This window comes from Synchiropus splendidus, chromosome 16 (genome assembly GCF_027744825.2).
Source record: "Synchiropus splendidus isolate RoL2022-P1 chromosome 16, RoL_Sspl_1.0, whole genome shotgun sequence".
In the NCBI taxonomy this organism is placed as follows: domain Eukaryota; kingdom Metazoa; phylum Chordata; class Actinopteri; order Syngnathiformes; family Callionymidae; genus Synchiropus; species Synchiropus splendidus.
Window position 1 is genome coordinate 13335594 of NC_071349.1, and position 20119 is coordinate 13355712.

The window sequence follows — 20119 nt, forward strand, 5'->3', positions numbered from 1 at the left end:
AAGATCTTGTGAGCGACCTAGGCTGAGTCGGACCCTCAGCTTCTACACTGTCTTCTATGCCAACTGTCGAGCGATAACACCGGCACCTGCTTTATTCGAAGGATATCAAAGACTTTCATGAAAACCAGTGGCACTGATGTAGTATAACAGCAAACGGTTAATGAGAGACTCGTATCTCTTGGCCAGGGAACTTTGACACGCCTGCGTGTCAAACCTACCTCCTACCTACCTGTGAAGATTAATTCAGTTTGCAAAAGACTTTTAGGAAATGATCATTCATTTTTACTTCATCTGTAGGTTTTTATGGTATCAGCATCTGTCTGATCATCCAGAGACAACAAGTTGTTTCATTTCGAAGGCACACACAAGTATTTTGCTTGTAATATTTTGCAGGAATGTTCATTGTTGAAGACAGATGGCCACCCTGCATAAAATTTGAAGATTTTAATTGAGGCAGCTGTTCACTCCAGTGTCGGACTGTGAAAAATGTGTGCATATATTGTACGTTTTCTGAAAGATAGATGCTTTTTCATGGCCAGATGTGGCTCATTGGCCTCAATACTTATGCTGTAGGTTGACCTGTCATTTTCACAGTAGAGTGATATCCAAAATATGTAGACCTTTAAATTTGAGCCAGTACACATGTCAAGTACTTCCAACAAGTCAACAATGATTTTCACAATATCGTGGAAACTTCAAGTTGGCAGCAATGATTTTCACAATATCGTGGAAACTTCAAGTTGGCGGTTGTTAAGCTGTTGGTACACCTGAGGAACTATTTTATTTTTGATTCCTTCTACCCTTGAGAGAACTTAATTTGTGATTCATTTCATTTTTTTTTTATCAACACCTCTTTGGCTACCGCTGAAATAGTTTTCCTTCCAACCTGACGAGAGATAACCGCATTTTACCTGAGGACATCTAAGAGCTACACCTCTCTTTCAGCTTTTGACAATTAACAACTCTGTGTTGTGCAGAAAGGCCACTCGGTTCAAGAGGCTGTTATCAAGTGCTGTTATTGGAACAACAGAATACTTGAGGCTCATATGCAAATGTCTTTGATTGTTGCATATGTCTGCTTGTTCTGTGTTGTAGCTGTGTGTGTGTCTAGTAGCCAGAGAGTGACCTTCCAGTAGCTCCACACCAGACTGATGCTTCTTTGGTGGTGTTAGAGGGTCTTGTCCTCTTCGAGATGCATGAGTAGAGCAGACAGAAGGAGGCTGAAGGCTGTAGAGAGGAGACCAGAAAGTGGGGGGGGGGATTTTTTCCCCTCATGGCTCTGTACCAGCAGGGGTTTTGAAAACAAAAGGCAATAAAACAAACCGGTCTTAAAAAGAATAGATCTCTTTCATCAACCTTCCTGCTTTTTTTGTCTCGAGACATTTGCACATATGCATATCAAGACCCTGAATGGTTCGGCTGCGCTCCATGTTTTCGTACACCTTTTTGTCAGCTGCGTGGGAGTGTGATAATACATGACCCAGGGCGAAGATGTATGTCTTCTTCTCTGTTGTTTGAAGATAAATGATCGCATGTGTGAAGAAGAATTGCGCATGAACGGATTTGTACTGTCATGGATTGCTCCTTAATTCCGCATGTGAAGCTATTTTTGACCGTACGTGTTTATGCAGAGCAAGTTCTTCCATGTTTCCTTGCTGACCCTTGTTAGTCTTTTGAAGCTGCCCATTATCTCTGCGTCGGCTCAACTGAAGAGGAAAGCTCATTTGTCTCGAGCATGCTGCCACGTTTCTCCAGCATCTCTGAGAAGTTGAACATCACAGGGGAAATAAACAGTGCAGCTTGGTGTGTGAGCAGCTTGAAATACATTGATAGTGTGATTTGAAATAATACATTACAAGTGGCTGAATAAAAGATCATGTACTTGGTGTCACTGTCCTCTGTGATCTATGGCTATGGCAGAGATAATGGTTTATCTGTACTATTGACTTTTGAGTGTTCTGTCAACTTGAATGAGGACTTAACTCTTGTATTGTCATTGAAGTCAACAAACTATCAAGCAGTTCTGGTTCTCGTCTTAATCTGAACACCTTAATGGGATCAGGTGAGTGTGCAAATATTCCGAATCTGGCGGACGGTCATTACCTGTGATTCCGAAACGGCGTTGCAGTGATTCAGATGTTTTAATGTGTTCATTCATGTCCACCTTCTGCTCTGTTCCATTCCCTCTGCCATGTCTGCATTTTTAAAATTCATTTTTCAAGTCTTAAACTCTTGTCTCCAACCTGTTCCCTGCTGTTTTTCACGTGTCTGCAGCCTGTCTCTTCTCTCTCCATCTCTATCACTCCCTCTCCTTTGCTTGATCCCTCTGGCTGATCCTCAAAGGGAAATGAGCGAGTGAGTGGGACTTGAAAGAGAGGGAAGCGCGGTGCTCTACCCAGCAAGGTCGTCCCTCGCTCGACTGAAGCAGAGAGGATGTGGAACAACACACACACTTAACACCGGAGCTTTCCACTCTCTCTCTCTTTCCTGCTCATCTTTCCTACCACTCCTGAGTTGTTTGATATCTCACTTGCACTCTCCTTCAGCGGCAGCTCGGATCTAAGAGCTCGGAACAAAAACTCATAAACCCCCTGAGCTACAGTGTTGTACCTCTATTTCTACTCCCGCGCTTTCTTGCTCTCTCTTCCTCTGTCTTCAAACGGACCATAACACTAATGTTTGCTGCCTTAAAGAGCGGCGAGGGAGAGAAAAAAAGACGTAAAAATACCCCTGACGCACACCTACATTCTTTATCAATAATGTTCAACGTATGCAGACTGATGCTCCGCTTGTTCTTTGGATGGACCCTGGCATTCTTTTTCTGGAGAACTTATTGATTATGAAAAGTACAAACAACGTGAATCCGTAGGCTGCTTAAGATGTGTTTGTTATATAAGGCATTAAAAATGTTCCTTTTTATTTGATAGATATCTGGTGTTTTGCCAAATGTCGACTGTGGTCTTCCTGCTTATTTTTAAAATCTTTTTTGATATTCGGTGATATTTCCACAAGATCTGTGATGAATCAATAAGGACAAGAGGGTTTACGCATCCATTAGTTCATGATTTAAAGGATAATCGCCACAATCCATTACCATCATTGTGTTACAACTTTTCATTGGTGACGTCGGCGTCACCGTCTGTGTTCACGCTTCCATGTTGTTTCGCATTCAGCGGCATAATAACCAACAAATCTGTTGTGGCTTTGTGTTCAGCTGTTTTATAACCATGGCTCTATTCATTTTCACTTCTCGTTTACCTGATTGTTCTGAGCCCATGAGATGAGTTGGATACATCTCCGCTTCCCCCAGAAAACCTGCTGCATTGCATAAAAGAATCGAGTGGGCACCGTCTCTGCCCCCAAACCAGATTTAGGAGCCCAGAAAACTCAACGCAGAGAGACAGTTTTAGGCTGCAGTGCACTAATGTTTGTGTATCTGCATTTGCCTTTGGGTGTGTGTGTACGCAGATGCATGCTCGGTTGTGTGTGTGTGTGTGTGTGGGTGTTGTGCGTGTGTGTGACCCTTCTCCAGGGTCTGTAGAGGTGTTTTAGAGCGTGTGGATGTCTCTGCATCTTGATCAGTTATTTTTCAAGGTTTTGCAAACATCCTGTCACTCCGCTCTGATCAAATAATATCAGTCAGACTGTCTGACCTGAGAGACGAGTGCATTAAGAGAAACACTTTTGTCACCTCTTCCTCCGACTAGGCTCCTGACGAAGTTAACCGTGAAGTTCTGCTTGAAGCCACCATTTCATTTTACAGAGAATGTCAGTTGCTGTTGAAATGGAAAAATGATGAACTAGACTTTTTTAATTATTCAAGTTCCTAGGTTGCAGTTCTCATTGGGTAGTCAGTCGATTTCCTGCTTTTGATGGCATTGGTTCCTCAAATACATGCGTTCATGGGTTGAGAATCTTGCGTGGGGTCTCATGCTCCTTAGTCTTGGCCAGGACAAACTCGAGTACAGAAGAAGAATGGCTAACTAGAACGTGGTGGATTCTCCCCAGGATTTTTCCACAACATAGTGGGTGTCTCCGCAAGGGTAATGGTCTGAGTGTTCTATGTCCATAACACCTTCACCTTCTTCTACCGCTTATCCAGTCCTATTATTATTATTATTATTATTATTATTATTAACAGTCCTCCTTGAAACTACTTTAAAAGGCGCAGTCCTTCAAGGCTCACAGTACAGAAGGACTGACTCTAAAAGTCACACCTTGCTGCATGTTCGAAAACAATGGAAAACTCCCTTACACCCTCACGCTATAGCAATGGGAAGAACCCTGATCTGTTGATGAGGGACTGAAGCAAGGTATGTGAATGCCTAGCGCCTGAGTTAAGCTTTCTTCCCAGGACTGTGTTTAGATTTGATGTTGCCATCCAGATCTGGGTTTGTCTGGTACTTGCTATGTTCAGATGCTCTGCGAGCAACTCTGATCCAAGTTGTGTTGCTTTGACAGCATGCATAAACAAAATGTCTGATGCAGTGAACTGTCATATTGTTATTCAGGTAAATCAAACTGTTAATATGTGTGACATGGAGGTGGGTTCATTTAGACATGAGCTCTGTTTGATTCATGCACTCAGCCTTTCCTAGAGAGGGCCTACTATAATTGTGGCCAGAGGCCTTTATTAATATGGTTTTATCCCGGCAAATGAGGGACGGAAGGTTTTTTTTTCATGCTATTCCAGGAGGTTCACCTCATACATGAAGGTTAGTAATGTCTGTTGCCAAAGGCCAGCAGTGCCTTGTCCAGACACAGAGGCAAAACAAGACCAATTTTAGTTCAAACAGGTTCATATGTGGACCTTTGAGGCCTTTGTTGCATTGCATTGCTTCTTCAGAGGAGCAACTTGATATTTGAAAATTCGTTTTAAACCGTGTCTTGCCTTTGCATTCTTTTCAATCACGCATTAATCCTCTCTGCACTGTCATCCCTCCCTCGCTGTCTAGCTTACACAGAGACAGACAAAAAGCACACAAACAAACTGAGCTTTGTCACCATCCACCTGAGTCACTGAGGATCATCTCTGTGGTTGATGAAGTCACAGGCAAGGCTGTCACCGTTCGGCGTTAGTCTGTGTGTTTATTTACATGTGAATGCTGCAGTGCTACTGTAAATATGTCATACAGTAGGTTGCATAGCTCAGAGGGGTTGTGTTCGGCAGCATGTCTGCGCGATGACTCCAGTGTGTGTGGGTAGTGTTGAGAGCCCTGTCACCAGTGGAGACGCAAGCACAGACTTTGTATTGTGGAAGTTAAACACAATTATGGCAGCTTTTTGGACACATTTGCAGGTTCAAGTTGTAGATGTTTCTTGATAGAGATGTGGGTTTTTTACAGTGTATAATTGATTATTTAGAAAGCAGCCATCGACTGTCAGATCAATCTGACAAACTGGATAGTAATAATTTCAATAAATGTAATAATTGTTAGTAGTGATTAGTTGTATCGCTGAGAACTTCATGTGTTGCTTGAGGTTTGCCTCAAACATTAGCAGCTCTTTGTCATGTATGAATTGCGCTGTAACGGCTGTACAGTACATAGATTTTGTCGTTTGACTGCATTTGGATCATGTGACAGGTGTTGATCAGGTGTTGAGCAGATCTTTGCCTACATACAATACATTATCAAAGTTGAATAATGAACATCATTTTAAATGACTTGAAAGATTAACTTAGAATGTACTTTTGTTTCAAAAATGGATGGTGAAGTGTGAACATTCTCTTTCTTAAACAAGTTATTTTTTGATATGTTTGAATAGCGCTGTAAATATTAAGGTTCATATCCGTCAGTTAATATCCTCTACATATATATCTATCTCAACATCAAATGAGGTAACGTCTGAGGAACCAGCGTGCTGATTATTAAAGTTAGAATTGGAGGACCACTGGAAGGTTCAAAATAAACACTGTGTTGGACCGCCCTCCACCTTCTGAGATCATTTGTGGCAGACGGAAAGTACCGATGGTCACCAAGACCAGCCGCATTTGCATCGTCACAAGTGACAGCAAAACATCATCTCATATTACCAGTGGAAGGTGTCAAATATCAAGGTTGTTGTGCCACACTTGAATACTTCCACATAAACCGTGATTTTCAAGCCTTTTTTTTTTTTTTTTTGCAGACATAGCAACGCTTTTGGTGGCTTCCTGAAAAGCCATTGCATGCAGTCTTTAACTACAAAACGCGTGGGCGAGCAAAGTAACCGTTAAGGTAACCCATTGTGTTTTAGGATGTGGCACATTTGTTCACACACTTGCCTGTGACACACGAGTGACGACCACAGTCTATTTCTGCCTCTGTCCGTATTTCCATCTGAATGAGTTATTCTTAGATCTGTGGGTGGATAAATGGGCATTGCTTAGATTTTCATTTAATCAAAGGCTTTTCTTGTAAATGCTGTGAGACACAACCAGGCAGTCGGGCTAATGCTAGTTATGCTTGCAAAGCTCTGTCTGTTCTTTTTTAATTTTTTTATGTTGGTCATATCTGTATCTGATAGCCTTATATGTGAAGTACTTAATATTTATCTTAAACCGATACAGAGCTGTGAGGAGATGAAATTAGAGTAATGTGTTTTTACCTTGAACGCTCAGCTGATCCACTGTGAAGGAACCCCTTGTTTTCTTACCAAAAGCAGCACTCAGGATATTCTGAATAAATGGCTCACACCCAGCAAATATGCTGCAACACACTGATTCCGGACATTGCTGAACTCTTCATGACCTCTGTTGACACATATTTCTCATGAAGAAGTGCGGTTTTAGGACAGAAAGGTGGAGCTGCGTCTTCTTCCCGAACTCTTGTGCAACATTTGGCACATCTGGATTGCAACTTCTCTGTGCTGATCTTTAAATTTGGGCTGTTTGTTAACAATGTTTAACTTACAATTTACAACATGTAGAATAAGATAGGAGCACATTAAGATCATTAGAAATACACAGCACGCTGGCTACCTCACATCTGATGTACTCTCTTCCTTTGCGTTTACACCTCAATATTTATGTTCTGTGGAGTTTTTTTTGTCAAGGTTCATGCTATTTAATATCACTCAGCTACTAGTCTCTATCAGTAACATTTGGGTCAGTCCCAAAAAGCTGTTTCATTCACTATAAGTTTGGATACTTTTTCATGAATTTCCGGTAATTAATAATCTGAAAAATATATATATGTTTGACACAAGTATCACAAATGAAGCATGTAGGAGCATTTTTCATAACTGGCCGTGGGACGCAATTCAACTGATGGTGAAATCTATTGTTTGATATTTAATTTTTATTTCTTTATTGTACCCTATCTGGTAAGTGGGTGTATGTGGTGGATGAAGTTTCATAAGTTCAGGTCAAATTCATTGACTTCCATCTTCACTGTCCGGTCTGAGGCACAGCAGACAGAAAGATGACTCATGGGCTTGAATATGGGTTGATGACCTAGGTCAGTAGATCCACTAGATTGATGAGTGGAATGTTGGAGAGATATGATAAGATGTGCCTGAGGAATGGTGAGGAAGAATGTAAGAAGTGCAGGGGTTCTTTTAACTTAATGGATCAAGACACAGGGCGAAGCCCTTCGACTTTTTTAACGTCTTCTGTCCCATTGTGCATCCTACAGTGAGCACATGATGGTGTTAGCAGCATGAACTGAAAAAGATTTTGAATATACTTGGCTTCTCTCATGAAGGTTGAGAACATCGTAACATAAGTAATAAGAGCCAGTAAACTGCGCCTCGGCCTTCTGACCCCATTTCATTTGTAGTTGCTTCTCTTGTGTCCCTTGTACGAGGAGGAATCTAGGAGTTACTAGCTCGGTTGGTTAGTCATTTGGGAGATACAGCAGCAGATTTCCCGATTCAACAAGCGTGCACTAATCACTAATGGAGCTGTGCTGCGATACAGAATCAACGGACGTCAAACAAATGACTGAGTGAAGACGAAAACGGGGAAAGCCACAGGCCTGACTCACCTCTGCTTCTTATTCCGCAGCTTTAACAGCAGGCTGCAAACTGACGTGATTTATTCTTATTAAGCTCAATAGCTGCTAATTGTGTTGATAGAGCAAACAGATTTCATGCCTCATTGCCAGCGACATATTTTGTGGTGGCTATAGTCACAGAGACGTGTGAATCTGATTTGCTTTAAATGTCTAATGCAGTGTTTTGTTTGCCCTCATAGTGCACTGGGAGGCTCCTCTGCGCTTCATATCCCAGCCTTCCCTAGTGGCGGATGTCTGATTGATTATGTACCACAAGTCTGCCAGTTACTCACCAACAAGGTAAAGCACTTTTCTCCTCATTACACTAAGCAGTCAACACTTCTTACATTGACAGTTTTTCCGCTTCTTAATTGTTTTAATATTGTTCTTCGTCTTTAAAGCCTCACACTTCAAGCACAAAAAATTCTGTCTTTGGACCTTTCGATTTTTTTGCTGTTACATTCTTGTCCAGAACTCAAATCTTGAAGGCCCATTCTTCCTGCAACATACATGCTTTAATGTGTTAAACTCAAGGCCAGAGGGCCAGATCCAGCCCACCAGTTCATTGTATGTGGTCCAGTGTCCATAACAGAGATGGCGGTGTTTAAGTTTGACCGATAATAAGTGCCTGTAGAGTGACCTTATTGTAGTACTTTCATTCTGGTTTCCATGGAAAAGGGTGTTTCTGCCCAGTAATTTAGCTCATTTAGCTTCTTGGCTTAGCAGTCACAGACACCGTATTTGTTTACTAGCGTAATCGCAAGAGCTTATCCACATCTCGGGAGTTGCAAGACTCTGATTGGTCAATATGGCATGAAAGAGTGCTGTTTTTAGTGGGATGTGTGATGCTGTTGGGAGACTTACTACTGATATTTTCATCCAGAATCAAATAAAAGAGAGATTTGTTTCTCAAATAATGAGTGCAATAGACAACAACTTCCACAAAATGTGCCCCTCAAATTGTTAGTTTCAGAGGTTTTAAATATCAAGCAGCCTGTTTAGGCTGTTTGATGAATACCGGTTTGTTCAGCCTGTGTCTTGGGCTGTGGTTTGGATTTGAGTTTGACCCCCATGCTGCAGTGGGAACCGAAGTCAGGATCTCCTCCATGAGACGTTGCTCAATAAAATTCACTTGCATTCCACTAGAAACCAGAAACCTAATTACAATATCAAGAGACATTTAAAACTAGTACTTGGTTCCGTTCAATCAAAGGCGACTCATTTTGTTGTCCACTTTATTTTTTTATTGTTTTCTTTGCGGTCATTCAAATCTAAGGATGCAGAGGATTAACTTTTCATATGTCATTGCCTCACTCAAATCTGTCAAGCACAGAGGCAGCATGAAGGATTGCAGACAAAACATACCGAAGATGGAACATTGAGTTCTTCTAATTGAGGTTAAAATGGTCTTCAAACTGACTTGCATCCTATTAGTGAAGCTATTTGGCAGCAAACTGTGCTAAATTGATGCTGTTTTGTGCACTTCAGTTGATGTAACTGTTTTTTTCTGGGAAATTATTTCTTTGTCTGGACAACAAAAGCATAATGTCGTCTCAATATCTCAATTCAGACTTGTTGAAGTATGACCTCATGACTGATATGACCCTCACAATACTGTTTATTGACGTCTTAATACTTTCTAATCCCCGTTGTTAGCTTGTGTGTGTGTTAGCGCATTTTTCATCCCTCCGTGCAGCCAAACATTTGTCCAGTGAAGGATGTCTTTTGTCAAACGTTCTGCTCATTCATGCACGCGTGTCTGTCAACGTGGGCGTACTGGCTGACATCCATAGGCTGTCTGAGCGCCCCTTAACATCCTCAGGTTGACAGGTAACCATGCAGTGTAGACGAATGTTATGCCATTAGGCCTCAGGGAAAATCCTAACACACTCACCCACCACACACTGACTGCGCACATGTATTAAATAAAAACGAATGTTTACCGTTTCACCTGAGCATTGGCAAGCGTTCACGTGTCTCTGGGAGGCGTTTATGTCAAGCCGACGACCTCATCTGTAGGGGAGACTCAAAGAGACGGATGCTTGAGTTTAAAGAGGCATATCGAGACCTGCGAAGGTTAGGTGAGGACACATGCTTGAAATGTGAGTGCTTAATAGTCGGCCTTTGGTGATAATATAAACTCTTGTGCGTGCCGTCCACAGATTGATTTACATGAGTGATGAGTTTTAGCCACTAGCTGGAGGCTTTTACTTTGAACCTGTTTCAAGATACAAAGTGCAAGTATGATCTTTGCTCAATTATAAGGACATAGTTTTACACTTGAATTATGTGGAGGTTTTTAAGACACCTTTACTTCAATTTATCACTGACAACCAGTTGCTGTCATCAGTCATTGCTTGTATGAGTTATCCATTAGCTCACTAGATTTTGTCTCTCGATGTGGGATTGTTTCCACACCAGTTCCGTTCATTGTCTTCCATTATCATGTCCTCAGACCTGAATGCTTCTTCGACACAATTGCTGGACAATGATAGTCAGACAATGATAATCGAAGGCCATGTTATTACACTGTGACAGGCTGTTCCCTCCTTTGTCAATTTAGCGCCCTGATTTTATTCCTCCCACCTTATCCAGATGCCATGGTTGCATCTTCACCGCTTGCACTGCCACATACCACCCTTCATGGTTGTGTTGGAAGGACCTGCAATCACCAAAACTGAAATGATTCATCATTAACAGCTGTGATGTGTGTGTGTGTGTGCGTGTTCTCAGCACACACCACACAAGGAAATGGATGAAATTGCTATGCGACAAAACTACCAAATTCTATTTGATCCTTTTTAGCCAAAATAAACCTGTGTATGCGGAACTTAAATTCCAGAGATGAGAAATGACCATGTCAAAGCTCTTGAAGAGAAGTTTGGAGATCAAATGAAAGAGGTTTGGTTTGGAAGCATGGAGAAGAGAGAGAGAGACAACCAATCAGCTTCATGGATGAGGACGCTAAAGAGATAGGTGTGGGTAGATGATCACGGCAGGTTAAGGTGCAGAACTTGCTCTAGCGACTCCTGATGATAAATGCAGAAGCCTAAGATATTTAAATTCATAGTTAGAAGCATTTGGTCCTTGTGCTCATTCAGTCTCCTTTGCTTCGGATTGAAACTACAAAGATGAATCTTGAGCCAAAAAGCATGTTTGCTAAGAACCCTGTGATCAATTCCTGCTTTGCCTAATTAAAATAACAAAGTAGTCGCTCTCTTATGGGACAATATCATTGTGTGTTTGGCAGAAAATGTATGTCATATTCAGTTTTCACACTTTCAATGCGAAGAAGACAGTGGGTGGATTGTCAGCACAAACAATCGCCCACAATGTGATTTCTATGGACAGGATTTCTAGGTGCAGTATTGGAGATGAGGGTTTTTATGGCCTGAGGATTGCATCACATCTTTTTAAGGTTATATTTAATAATCTGCCCTGTTGCTGCCCGAGCTTCCAGCTCTCACTGGGTTTGTCTGTGGATGTGAAGTTGAAGGGAGAGGGATCAGCACCTCTCCTTCTTAAGAGGAAAGCGGTTTCTACAAGGATGGATCGAGACATTGGCGTTAACACAAAGGTTCTTTTCCTGAGCTGAAAGGACGATGGAAGAGTAAATGTGACAGGGACAGCGATGAGTTGACTCCACCGCACCTTAGGACAGGAGACAGAAGTGAGCTAACTGGCAAAACAAGTTGGCCACACCTATTGACCAGACATCTGGGTCATGACTGAAGTACTGGAGCTGAGTTTGTAGTGTTGGGGGTCCTAAGATTCATGAGACATTGAGACCTTTCTAGAAGTCTTTGTTATCTACACCGCAGTTTTGAGTGCTACTAACCTGCAGGAGTGGCAGGGATCTCCAGGAGATGCACATGCTGTGGAAGATGTTTTGGAAATGGCTGAAAACCAAGGGGTCGCAAGACTCGAGCTGATGACTAGCTACGAATAAGTCTCAGTTATTGGTCAGGATCATAGCACAGCGTTCTCTCTATGATTTTTTTCTCAGCGTAAGGGCTGTCAACAGGGGGTTAGATGAGTCAGATTTAGAGCAAGACAGGGCACATTGTACATCCTCAATGGTCTACCGTAATTAGTTGACAGTCATGGAGCGTTGACATGCCGACACACGCTTCACTACGTGGTCAGCAACTGCAAAAAACTCCCCCTATGGTCGGCAAATCTCAGTGTAGGGGGTCAAAATCCCTGCATAGTGGGCCCACTCTGCGAGCTGGGGGAAAACCCTGACTTTGTATGAAGAGGAAAACTAGTCAGATGCTTCTTCCCCTGCAGATTTCAACATACTAATCTAGTGACTGGTGTCTTTTAGCTTTGATTTTAGTGTGGTTTCGTCTTCCAATTTAATTTTGTCGAATCATCACATATTCTTGATGAAACAGTAACTCAGGTTCTTTCCAACTACGTTTCAAAACTAGTCGAGTGGTGTGTCGTCATCGGCAAATGATCAAACGTGCAAGACCTGGCCCAGGCAAGGTGTGTCCGCTAGAACTTGCAAACACCTGAACAAACGCCCTGTCAGCTAGTGGCGGGTGGCCTCCAAATTTATGACTTGTACTTTAGAGTCTGCAGAAGACAGCTTTACTACACTTGTGTGATTTGTTTTCTTTTAATAAAGAAGCAATGGTCGCACAACCATGACGACACAAGTGGGGTTTTATGAATGCATGTATCATCTACGTTTATTCATTGTGTGGACAAGTCAGGGTGTGTCCAGCTGTCGGGGCCTAATGTTTTCGTCTATCCACCTCCATGCCCAGATAATCTTGACTTATTTCAAGAAAACATGCAAACCATTGTCTTTAGAATCACAAGAGTCCAGACAGCGTCAGAAGAGAGGGCTGTCCTTGGACCAGGTCTGCATGAGATCAGTGTTTACAGTCACTAAGCAGCACCGTGTGTAGTCGAGCATGAAAAATAACATCAAATAATATTCATGAATTTTAATGTGAAACATCCGCAATATGTGAGAGACTGTTGCGGACTACTAGTACCCGAGTTTGCTTTTTGGAAAATAAAAAGAACCTTAAGCAGCTTTAAACTTCAGAAGATTTTTAATGTTGACTATATTGGGCTGGTTGTTCCAATGTTATAGCCTGCCGCTTCTGTGATTTACCTCCTGTTTAAGGAGCTCCACGCCGTTGTTTAAGCATCATAAAATACAATCAGTGGGAGGGTGAGAACTCAAATGTCACTGATAATAGAGATTTTTGGATCACACAGCAGGAAACACTTCCGCTGTTGCATCACAATCCCCAGAGCCATGTGCACAGGCTCAGTTAATGGATCCAGAGGCGAGGCAGTCATGGGTGCAGGCCGGTTCAAATACCTGCAGAGCAACATCACCTGTCTTGCATCACACCTCAACCTCAGGGCAGCCAGTCGGTCTGAGGTGGAATCCTGTCTCGGTGTGAGATTGCAGTTCTGTGGAAACACACATGGAGATCATCCTCCTGTTGACGAATTGAACGTGACTAGTGAGTCAGAGTCCGACCTGCCACTCGTACACATTACTAGCTTTATCCTACTCTGGCTACATAAAAACCATAATTCGTTTTCCCCTGCAAACTTTGTGAGATGAAGTTGTTGCTAGGATGAAATACATTCAAACATTTTTGTGTGATAAAACCGCCAGGTAGAAGCTCAACTAGCAAGTTGAAATAGTTTTTAATATTTGATTTGCCAATGATGATTTTTGATTTATAGAAAGTATTAAAGCATCTGCATGACTTTTACAGAGAAGTGTTGTATAACGTTATAACTAGTAGAAGTGAAAATAATTATGTTGTGTGTGTGTGAGCCATAAAAGGGACAAAAATGTACTATAAAATTACCCGCATTTTTTTTTATGACTAACGTACAGTTGTTGCGTTTCGATTCAGCTATCACCATGACAACTTTCCTTATTCTTCCCTTAAATGTTTGCTATTTAATTAAAATACATTTGACTTTTTTCTCATGCTTTTGTTTAATGTATATTGAATATAAAATATACAATGTGTAAGGAAGTGTTATATTTCTCTCATGATTATAAAGCCTGAAAAGTAGTTTTGTCAAGCTCTGAATTGGCACGTTTTGTTTTTTTTTTCCATCATAACCCCTAATGAATGTGGAATTCTTAGTTGCGGAAACATTCCCTCAAGAATCGAGATGCAGGAGGAAAATCAAAACTGCTGCAGCCTTCGGTTCCTTTTTCACTATTTTAAGTGAGTCAATAGAGACCTTGCATTTCATGCTCCGGCTCTTTTGTCTCCTGCTCGGCGGTGTGTAGGTGCAGTATGTGATCCAAGGCTACCACAAGAGGAGGGAGTACATCGCTGCATTCCTCAGCCACTTCGGAATGTGAGTTAACGAGACACTAGAGCCAATAATGTCAGGGAAACACAGAGAGTGAAATATGACTTTTGGATAACGACTGTTGGCGCAGTTTGATGCCTGATGTTAGTATCAAACTACTGAAGCAGAAACCTTCAAAAGAGTATACACATCATTATTAGCATTTTAAGCAACGCACTGCACTGTTCAGTACTAAAAAAAACACCTTATTTACCAAATATGATCCTGGTTACTCTTCAGATTGAGGAACACATTACCTATTAATAAGCTTATTACATGCTTATTTACTCTTAATTATAATATTATTATTATGGTGTTATTTAGAGTGAACTTTTGCAAAATATAGTCTTAACAAGATGCTAATCTGCACTTCATAATGATTACTTACAGGCTAATATGTGGCTGATATACATATGAATAAGTAGTTGACTCATGGTGATATGTGTTCCCTTGTCTAAAGTGTAACCATTACCCTATATGTACTATGTATTCATGCGTGTATTTGCACCATATTAGCCACTTATTTATCGCTAAAAATTGGTTACTTATTTTAGCCTGAAATTCCCTTCAAAAGTTCACTCCAAAGACTTCCATAATTCCAGGTTATTAACAGATAAAATAAGCAAGTAGTTACTTCATTAGTGGTTATTACATGGTCCCCGATCTAAATGGTACTTCGGTAGTGTCATAGTTCATACCCGCCTCTCATTAGCACCACTTAGCCTCGAAAAAGCTAGCCACCAAAGAACATCCACTGCAAGCAACAGTTACGTGCAGCAACAGCGTGCGATTAAAGCGCTTGCGGAAGGATATGCATGTGTACCTGTGATGCGTTACAGGGGTGTGGTGGAGTATGACGCCGAGGGATTCACAAAACTCACACTTCTACTCATGTGGAAAGACTTCTGCTTCCTGGTTCATGGTGAGGCCACGTCCTCGTACACACTCCTCATCATTGCACTGTTTTAATGCAGTTCTATATGCAATGTTTCAGTGGACCTCCCACTCTACTTCCCCCGCGACCAGCCCACTCTCACCTTCCAGTCTGTGTACCACTTCACCAACAGCGGGCAACTCTACTCTCAGGTGCAGAAGTCGTACCCGTACAGCCCACGCTGGGACGGCAACGAGATGGCCAAGAGGGCAAAGTAAGACACTCTGAACCTTGCATGTCGATGATGCAGCTGGACGCTCTCACTGGCGGCCTCCACCTTCGATAAACACTACCTGGTGCGAACTTGTAAATCGAGAAGGCTCCGTGCTGTGTGTTTGCATGGCATGTTAATGACTGCAGTCAGTATGAGAAAGCGCCAAAGGACAGCGACTTCCACACACTGTTTGACTTTCCTCGTCGTGTTTGTGTACTAGCAAACCCTCACAGCAGATTCTCGGAAGTTGTCTCTTAAACATCTGAGACTCTTCAAAGAAAGTTTGTATAGAAATTGTTTGAGTTCCAGTGTGCTCCACGTTCTTGTCAGAGCAGCAAATGAACAGAGTGATCATATGGAATTACCATAATCCAGTCTGGAAGTAACAAACACGCGGACAGTTCTGCTCACTTTTACGGGCCAACCTGTATTAGCGCCTGGATTTGACTACAAAGCCGTGGAACTGGATAATTCTAACTTTGATCTCCGTTTCTTGAGTGCGGTCCCTCTGCAGATGGGTCGGTCTCAGACATGGTGGAAAATCACACAAGTCGTAATGAGGTTTTGCTAACGCAGAGCTTAGCATTGTTTTCAATCACTCAACCTTCAATGATTTTACTACTTAATAATATCATGCTTGTTTTAATACAATAAAATAAAGTAGGCTTGTGTTGTGTACAATAATTTAAGTCCAATAATTTGGCCAAACCACAACTTCAAAACAAATTATAAATGGAGATGAAAGAACGTGCTGACTCACCACTTTTCTCTGAAGGTGGTCAGAGTTACATTTATTTGCTTTTACTGTTTTCAACATGAAATTTGAGAGTTACACTTCTAAATATTTGCGTCATCATGCTTCGCAAGACTTTCTAGTATTATTTACCCTATAGTTATTTATTATTATTCTTGAAATGAATAATTTATAATAATAATAATAATAATGTATACTCAAAAAGAACACCCACAATTTATATCAGATGAAATCATGTAGTTATTATTTTATATGATAAAAATATGACATCTATGTCTAATATATGATTTATTGAAATATTGAAATATCCTAATGACATGTATAACAGACAATAAAATGATGACAACAAATTAGGTTTGTATAAAATATATATATATATATATATATATATATATATATATATATATATATATATATATATATTCTATACATGTCAGAACGTAACATTTATATACTGTTTATTGGAACATAATATCTTGGAACAGTTCTACATCCTCAGTTTCACCTCTTCTAGGCTAGTGGTGGAGTCAGGACTGTAGACTTTCTGTCCACAACCCTCAATCTAGTTCATGAGATGGGCAATCCCACACCGGCTGCCTGTTCAGCCTGTGTGTGATATGATTCAATCGATTTTACATTTAAAAAAACATACTTGTTGTGCACCTCTATTGTGACGATTGCCATGATTCTGAGAGGCAACAAATCTTGTGGACTTCCAGAGAAACAACCTTATTTTAGCAAGACAAATGCTGTTTTCTTCTTTGATTTCATTTTTATTGTTGCCAATTTGTTGTCTTATATGCGGAATTTCCCTTCCCCCCTCCCCCTCCCTCTCTCTCACAGGGCGTACTTCAAGAGCTTCATCCCTCAATTCCAGGAGGGCGCCTTTGTCAACGGGAAACTTTAAGAAGAATTATGTCGCGAGCCTGGAGAGACGCCTGTTAGTGCTTTTTAGCTGTCGTCCACCTGTTTATTAGCTTTGTAAAGTTGACTCCGCTGAACCGCCGGAGCAGAAGCACGCTGTCTCCGTCTTACAGTCGACCTTGAGCATCTCTTCAATACCTCTGTTTATGTTTGGTAGAAGCCACTTGAGACGCTCACGGGAAACCTTGGCTGTGAGATCCAAACATTGCATCTGTGTGATGGGAAGTACATGATTTCATATTTTTGTTAAATCACAATCAAAATTGAGGTGTTATATGTTTAATTTCTGGGTACTGAAACAATTCTGTTTCTGTCTCTGTGGTGTTTTGGTGCATTCAAAGTGGCAGGAGTCTTGAATCTATCCTTACTTATTTAAATGTCACACGTCCTGTGGTGCGTTCACTTGGATTCCATCACCTTAGAGCTCCATAACTAGTGGTCAATGCCACATCCAACTGCTGCTTTATGATGTGTTTAGTAGCTTAAAAAAACTGTGCTTTACTTTTTATAAGCAATCAGCACCTTTATTGTGTGTTCGTTACGTAAAAAGATATTCTCGCTTTAGAACTCTTTAAATTGAAAATACAACGTTTAAATCATTGATTTTGATCTTCTACTGACACGTTTATTATGATTCATTGAAAAATAATCTGATACAATTTTATTTTTAATGCAAAAAACTGATCTTGTTTTTTTGGGAGGAGGTGCGGGAGGTTCTCAAAACTTTTTTTTTTTTTTTCTGAGTCCAAAGTTGTGTAATAACTGTGTGTACCTTCACTTTGAATGCAGCATTAACTGGACACGAAACGAACAAGACACCTCAGCACATTCCATGTAGTATTGTTTCAATCAGACAATTTTTGCTGAATCCAATTTAGTTTTAAGTTTTTTGTTTGTGATGCCAGACTGTATAAAACCACCACCATCCACGTCCAGCCATGCCGCGGCACCCAGACTGCCCGAAGCGACATGTAAAATCGCCGGTCCATGGAAATGACCACCAGCTTGCACCATGATTCTTTGTCTTCCAAAGCCATGATTGTGATGTTTTTGTGAAATGTTTCGACACAGTAAAATGAGAAATCCTCTCCACCCAATCTCTGCCTCCACTTGCTTCCAGGAAAGAATGTGAATCATCTTCCTTAGAATATCCTAAAATCACAAACCTGGCCTGTGAGTTCATGGGAAACCTTTCTGGAGTAAAAGGGAAATTTGATGACGCCACAATGGTTGCTATTGTTCTATACTTTATATACTATACAATTCTTGATCATGTGTCATGCTCATTGTTGCAAGCCAAACCTGGTGTCCTAGCTCTTCCTGGGAAAGCTCTTTAACATTATTTTCCTTCCTAATCATGTTGTTTTTTGAAACAGAGTAGAGTTCTCCAGACCTAGCATCCTGAGCTGAGGGACTCCAAGAGGTTTCAGAGCCCAACTTCAGATGGAAGAATAGCAGCTCTACACAGAGTCTCCCACAGATGAGCTAGAGAAGGTGAGGGTAGGGACGAATGTGAATGATCATTGCTGTAATTATATTAGTGAAAAATGTTACACACGAGTGGGAACACTTTCAGAATATTGTTAAGCAAGCTTTGTTAAATGTGAATTAATGATGCATTCAAGGACATTTTTGTCATTGCAGCCTCCGACCAAAACGTTTAGCATATTAGCATCTAACTGAGCCCATTTTCTGTCTCGGTTTCTTAACTAATGTGAAGTAGTTTTTCTTCAAACGTGTGTGTTTGTGTGTGCGCCCGTTTGTTTTCATCATTAAATCTGAGGGTCACAGTCAGGGGTCCTCTCTGGCCTCAGGCGCGGCCTCCTGCTATAGTTATTGTGGGCAATGCAGCAACTGTCAGTTCTAATTGAGAACTATAGGCTGAATCTTTCTGGGGCATTTAATAGCATCAAGGCTCTTAGTAAAAATAATTAAAAAGCAAGATTCTTTTTGTCTTCTCCGCTGCCACGCTCTGTCTTTCTGGCTCTAACCTTTGCCGACCTGCTTTCAAAATACGCTGTTGTCAGCCGCGGGATGATCCGCGCTGGACAGCTGGCGGCAAGCGTGCCTCGTGATGGACTTATATGAGTTTAATTTGACATTTTACTTTCACACGATACATTTCTGGAGAGAAGGCGGCGAGTAATTGACGTTGTCTCCCAAACCGTTTTGGATCAGAATCCCAAGGAAATGTGACCTCACCTGAAAGTAGACAGAGCCAGACTGTCCGCACGTGGGTCTTGTAGAAGTTTTGGACGTACCTTTGCATTTGACTGCCACCGTCAGCGCTCACTAAACTTCGATCAGTATCAGAAAATAAAAGTCCCCCCAGGCTTGGAGCAAAACTCAATTCAATTCCTCTTTCTCAGGTTTTATACATTAGCATTTGCACTTTTTTATTGATCACATCGTGGTTGTCTCTTGTGGGATAAGAGTAACTTTTTCTGTATTGGCTCAGAGTTTGTTTCCGCAGAGTATCATTTCAGTTTCAAACTGTCTGTATAAAACTGTGGATGCAACTTTTAGCCATCTTTAAAAAAAAAAACACTCACTGAAGTTATTAGAAGCATTTTATAGCTGGTTTAGCTCAAAATATTGACTTAGCATACTAAGTCCTCTCGGACGAAGCTGGACACTTGAGTCCTCTCTTTGCTCCACTTTGTTGTTAAAGTGTGGTAATGGCAGCTCTCACTACAAGTTTTTGTCAGTACATGACGTTGTTGACATAAGCCCTTTAAGTAAAGCATAAACAATTCTTTGCAAATGTGTCTTTATTTGTGACTCTGCTCGCAAAGCTTAAGTCACTTCTACTTAGCCTCGGCTCTGTAAAGTGTCTAAACAGGGATCATATTTACACACTTATAAGCAAATTAACACGGATTTATCCGGTGTAATGACAGCACTGCCACTTCAGGTACCTTTTTGAAGATGTAAACGTGGGGCAGAGGTCTGCCAACCCTCCAGGC

General features: G+C 41.2%; 1 protein-coding gene across 3 annotated transcripts in view; it reads left to right on the top strand.

Moving 5' to 3' along the window:
- babam2 (BRISC and BRCA1 A complex member 2) overlaps positions 1-18250 on the top strand; it is a 59263-nt gene extending 41013 nt beyond the window's left edge. For all 3 annotated transcript variants that reach the window (XM_053844830.1, XM_053844831.1, XM_053844829.1), the window contains exons 8-12: positions 8177-8276; positions 14263-14333; positions 15167-15249; positions 15322-15475; positions 17073-18250. In XM_053844830.1, coding sequence (XP_053700805.1) covers positions 8177-8276; positions 14263-14333; positions 15167-15249; positions 15322-15475; positions 17073-17136 — 472 coding nt within the window. In that variant the 3' untranslated portion in view covers positions 17137-18250. The remainder of the gene's footprint in view (positions 1-8176; positions 8277-14262; positions 14334-15166; positions 15250-15321; positions 15476-17072) is intronic.
- Positions 18251-20119: the final 1869 nt, after the last annotated feature.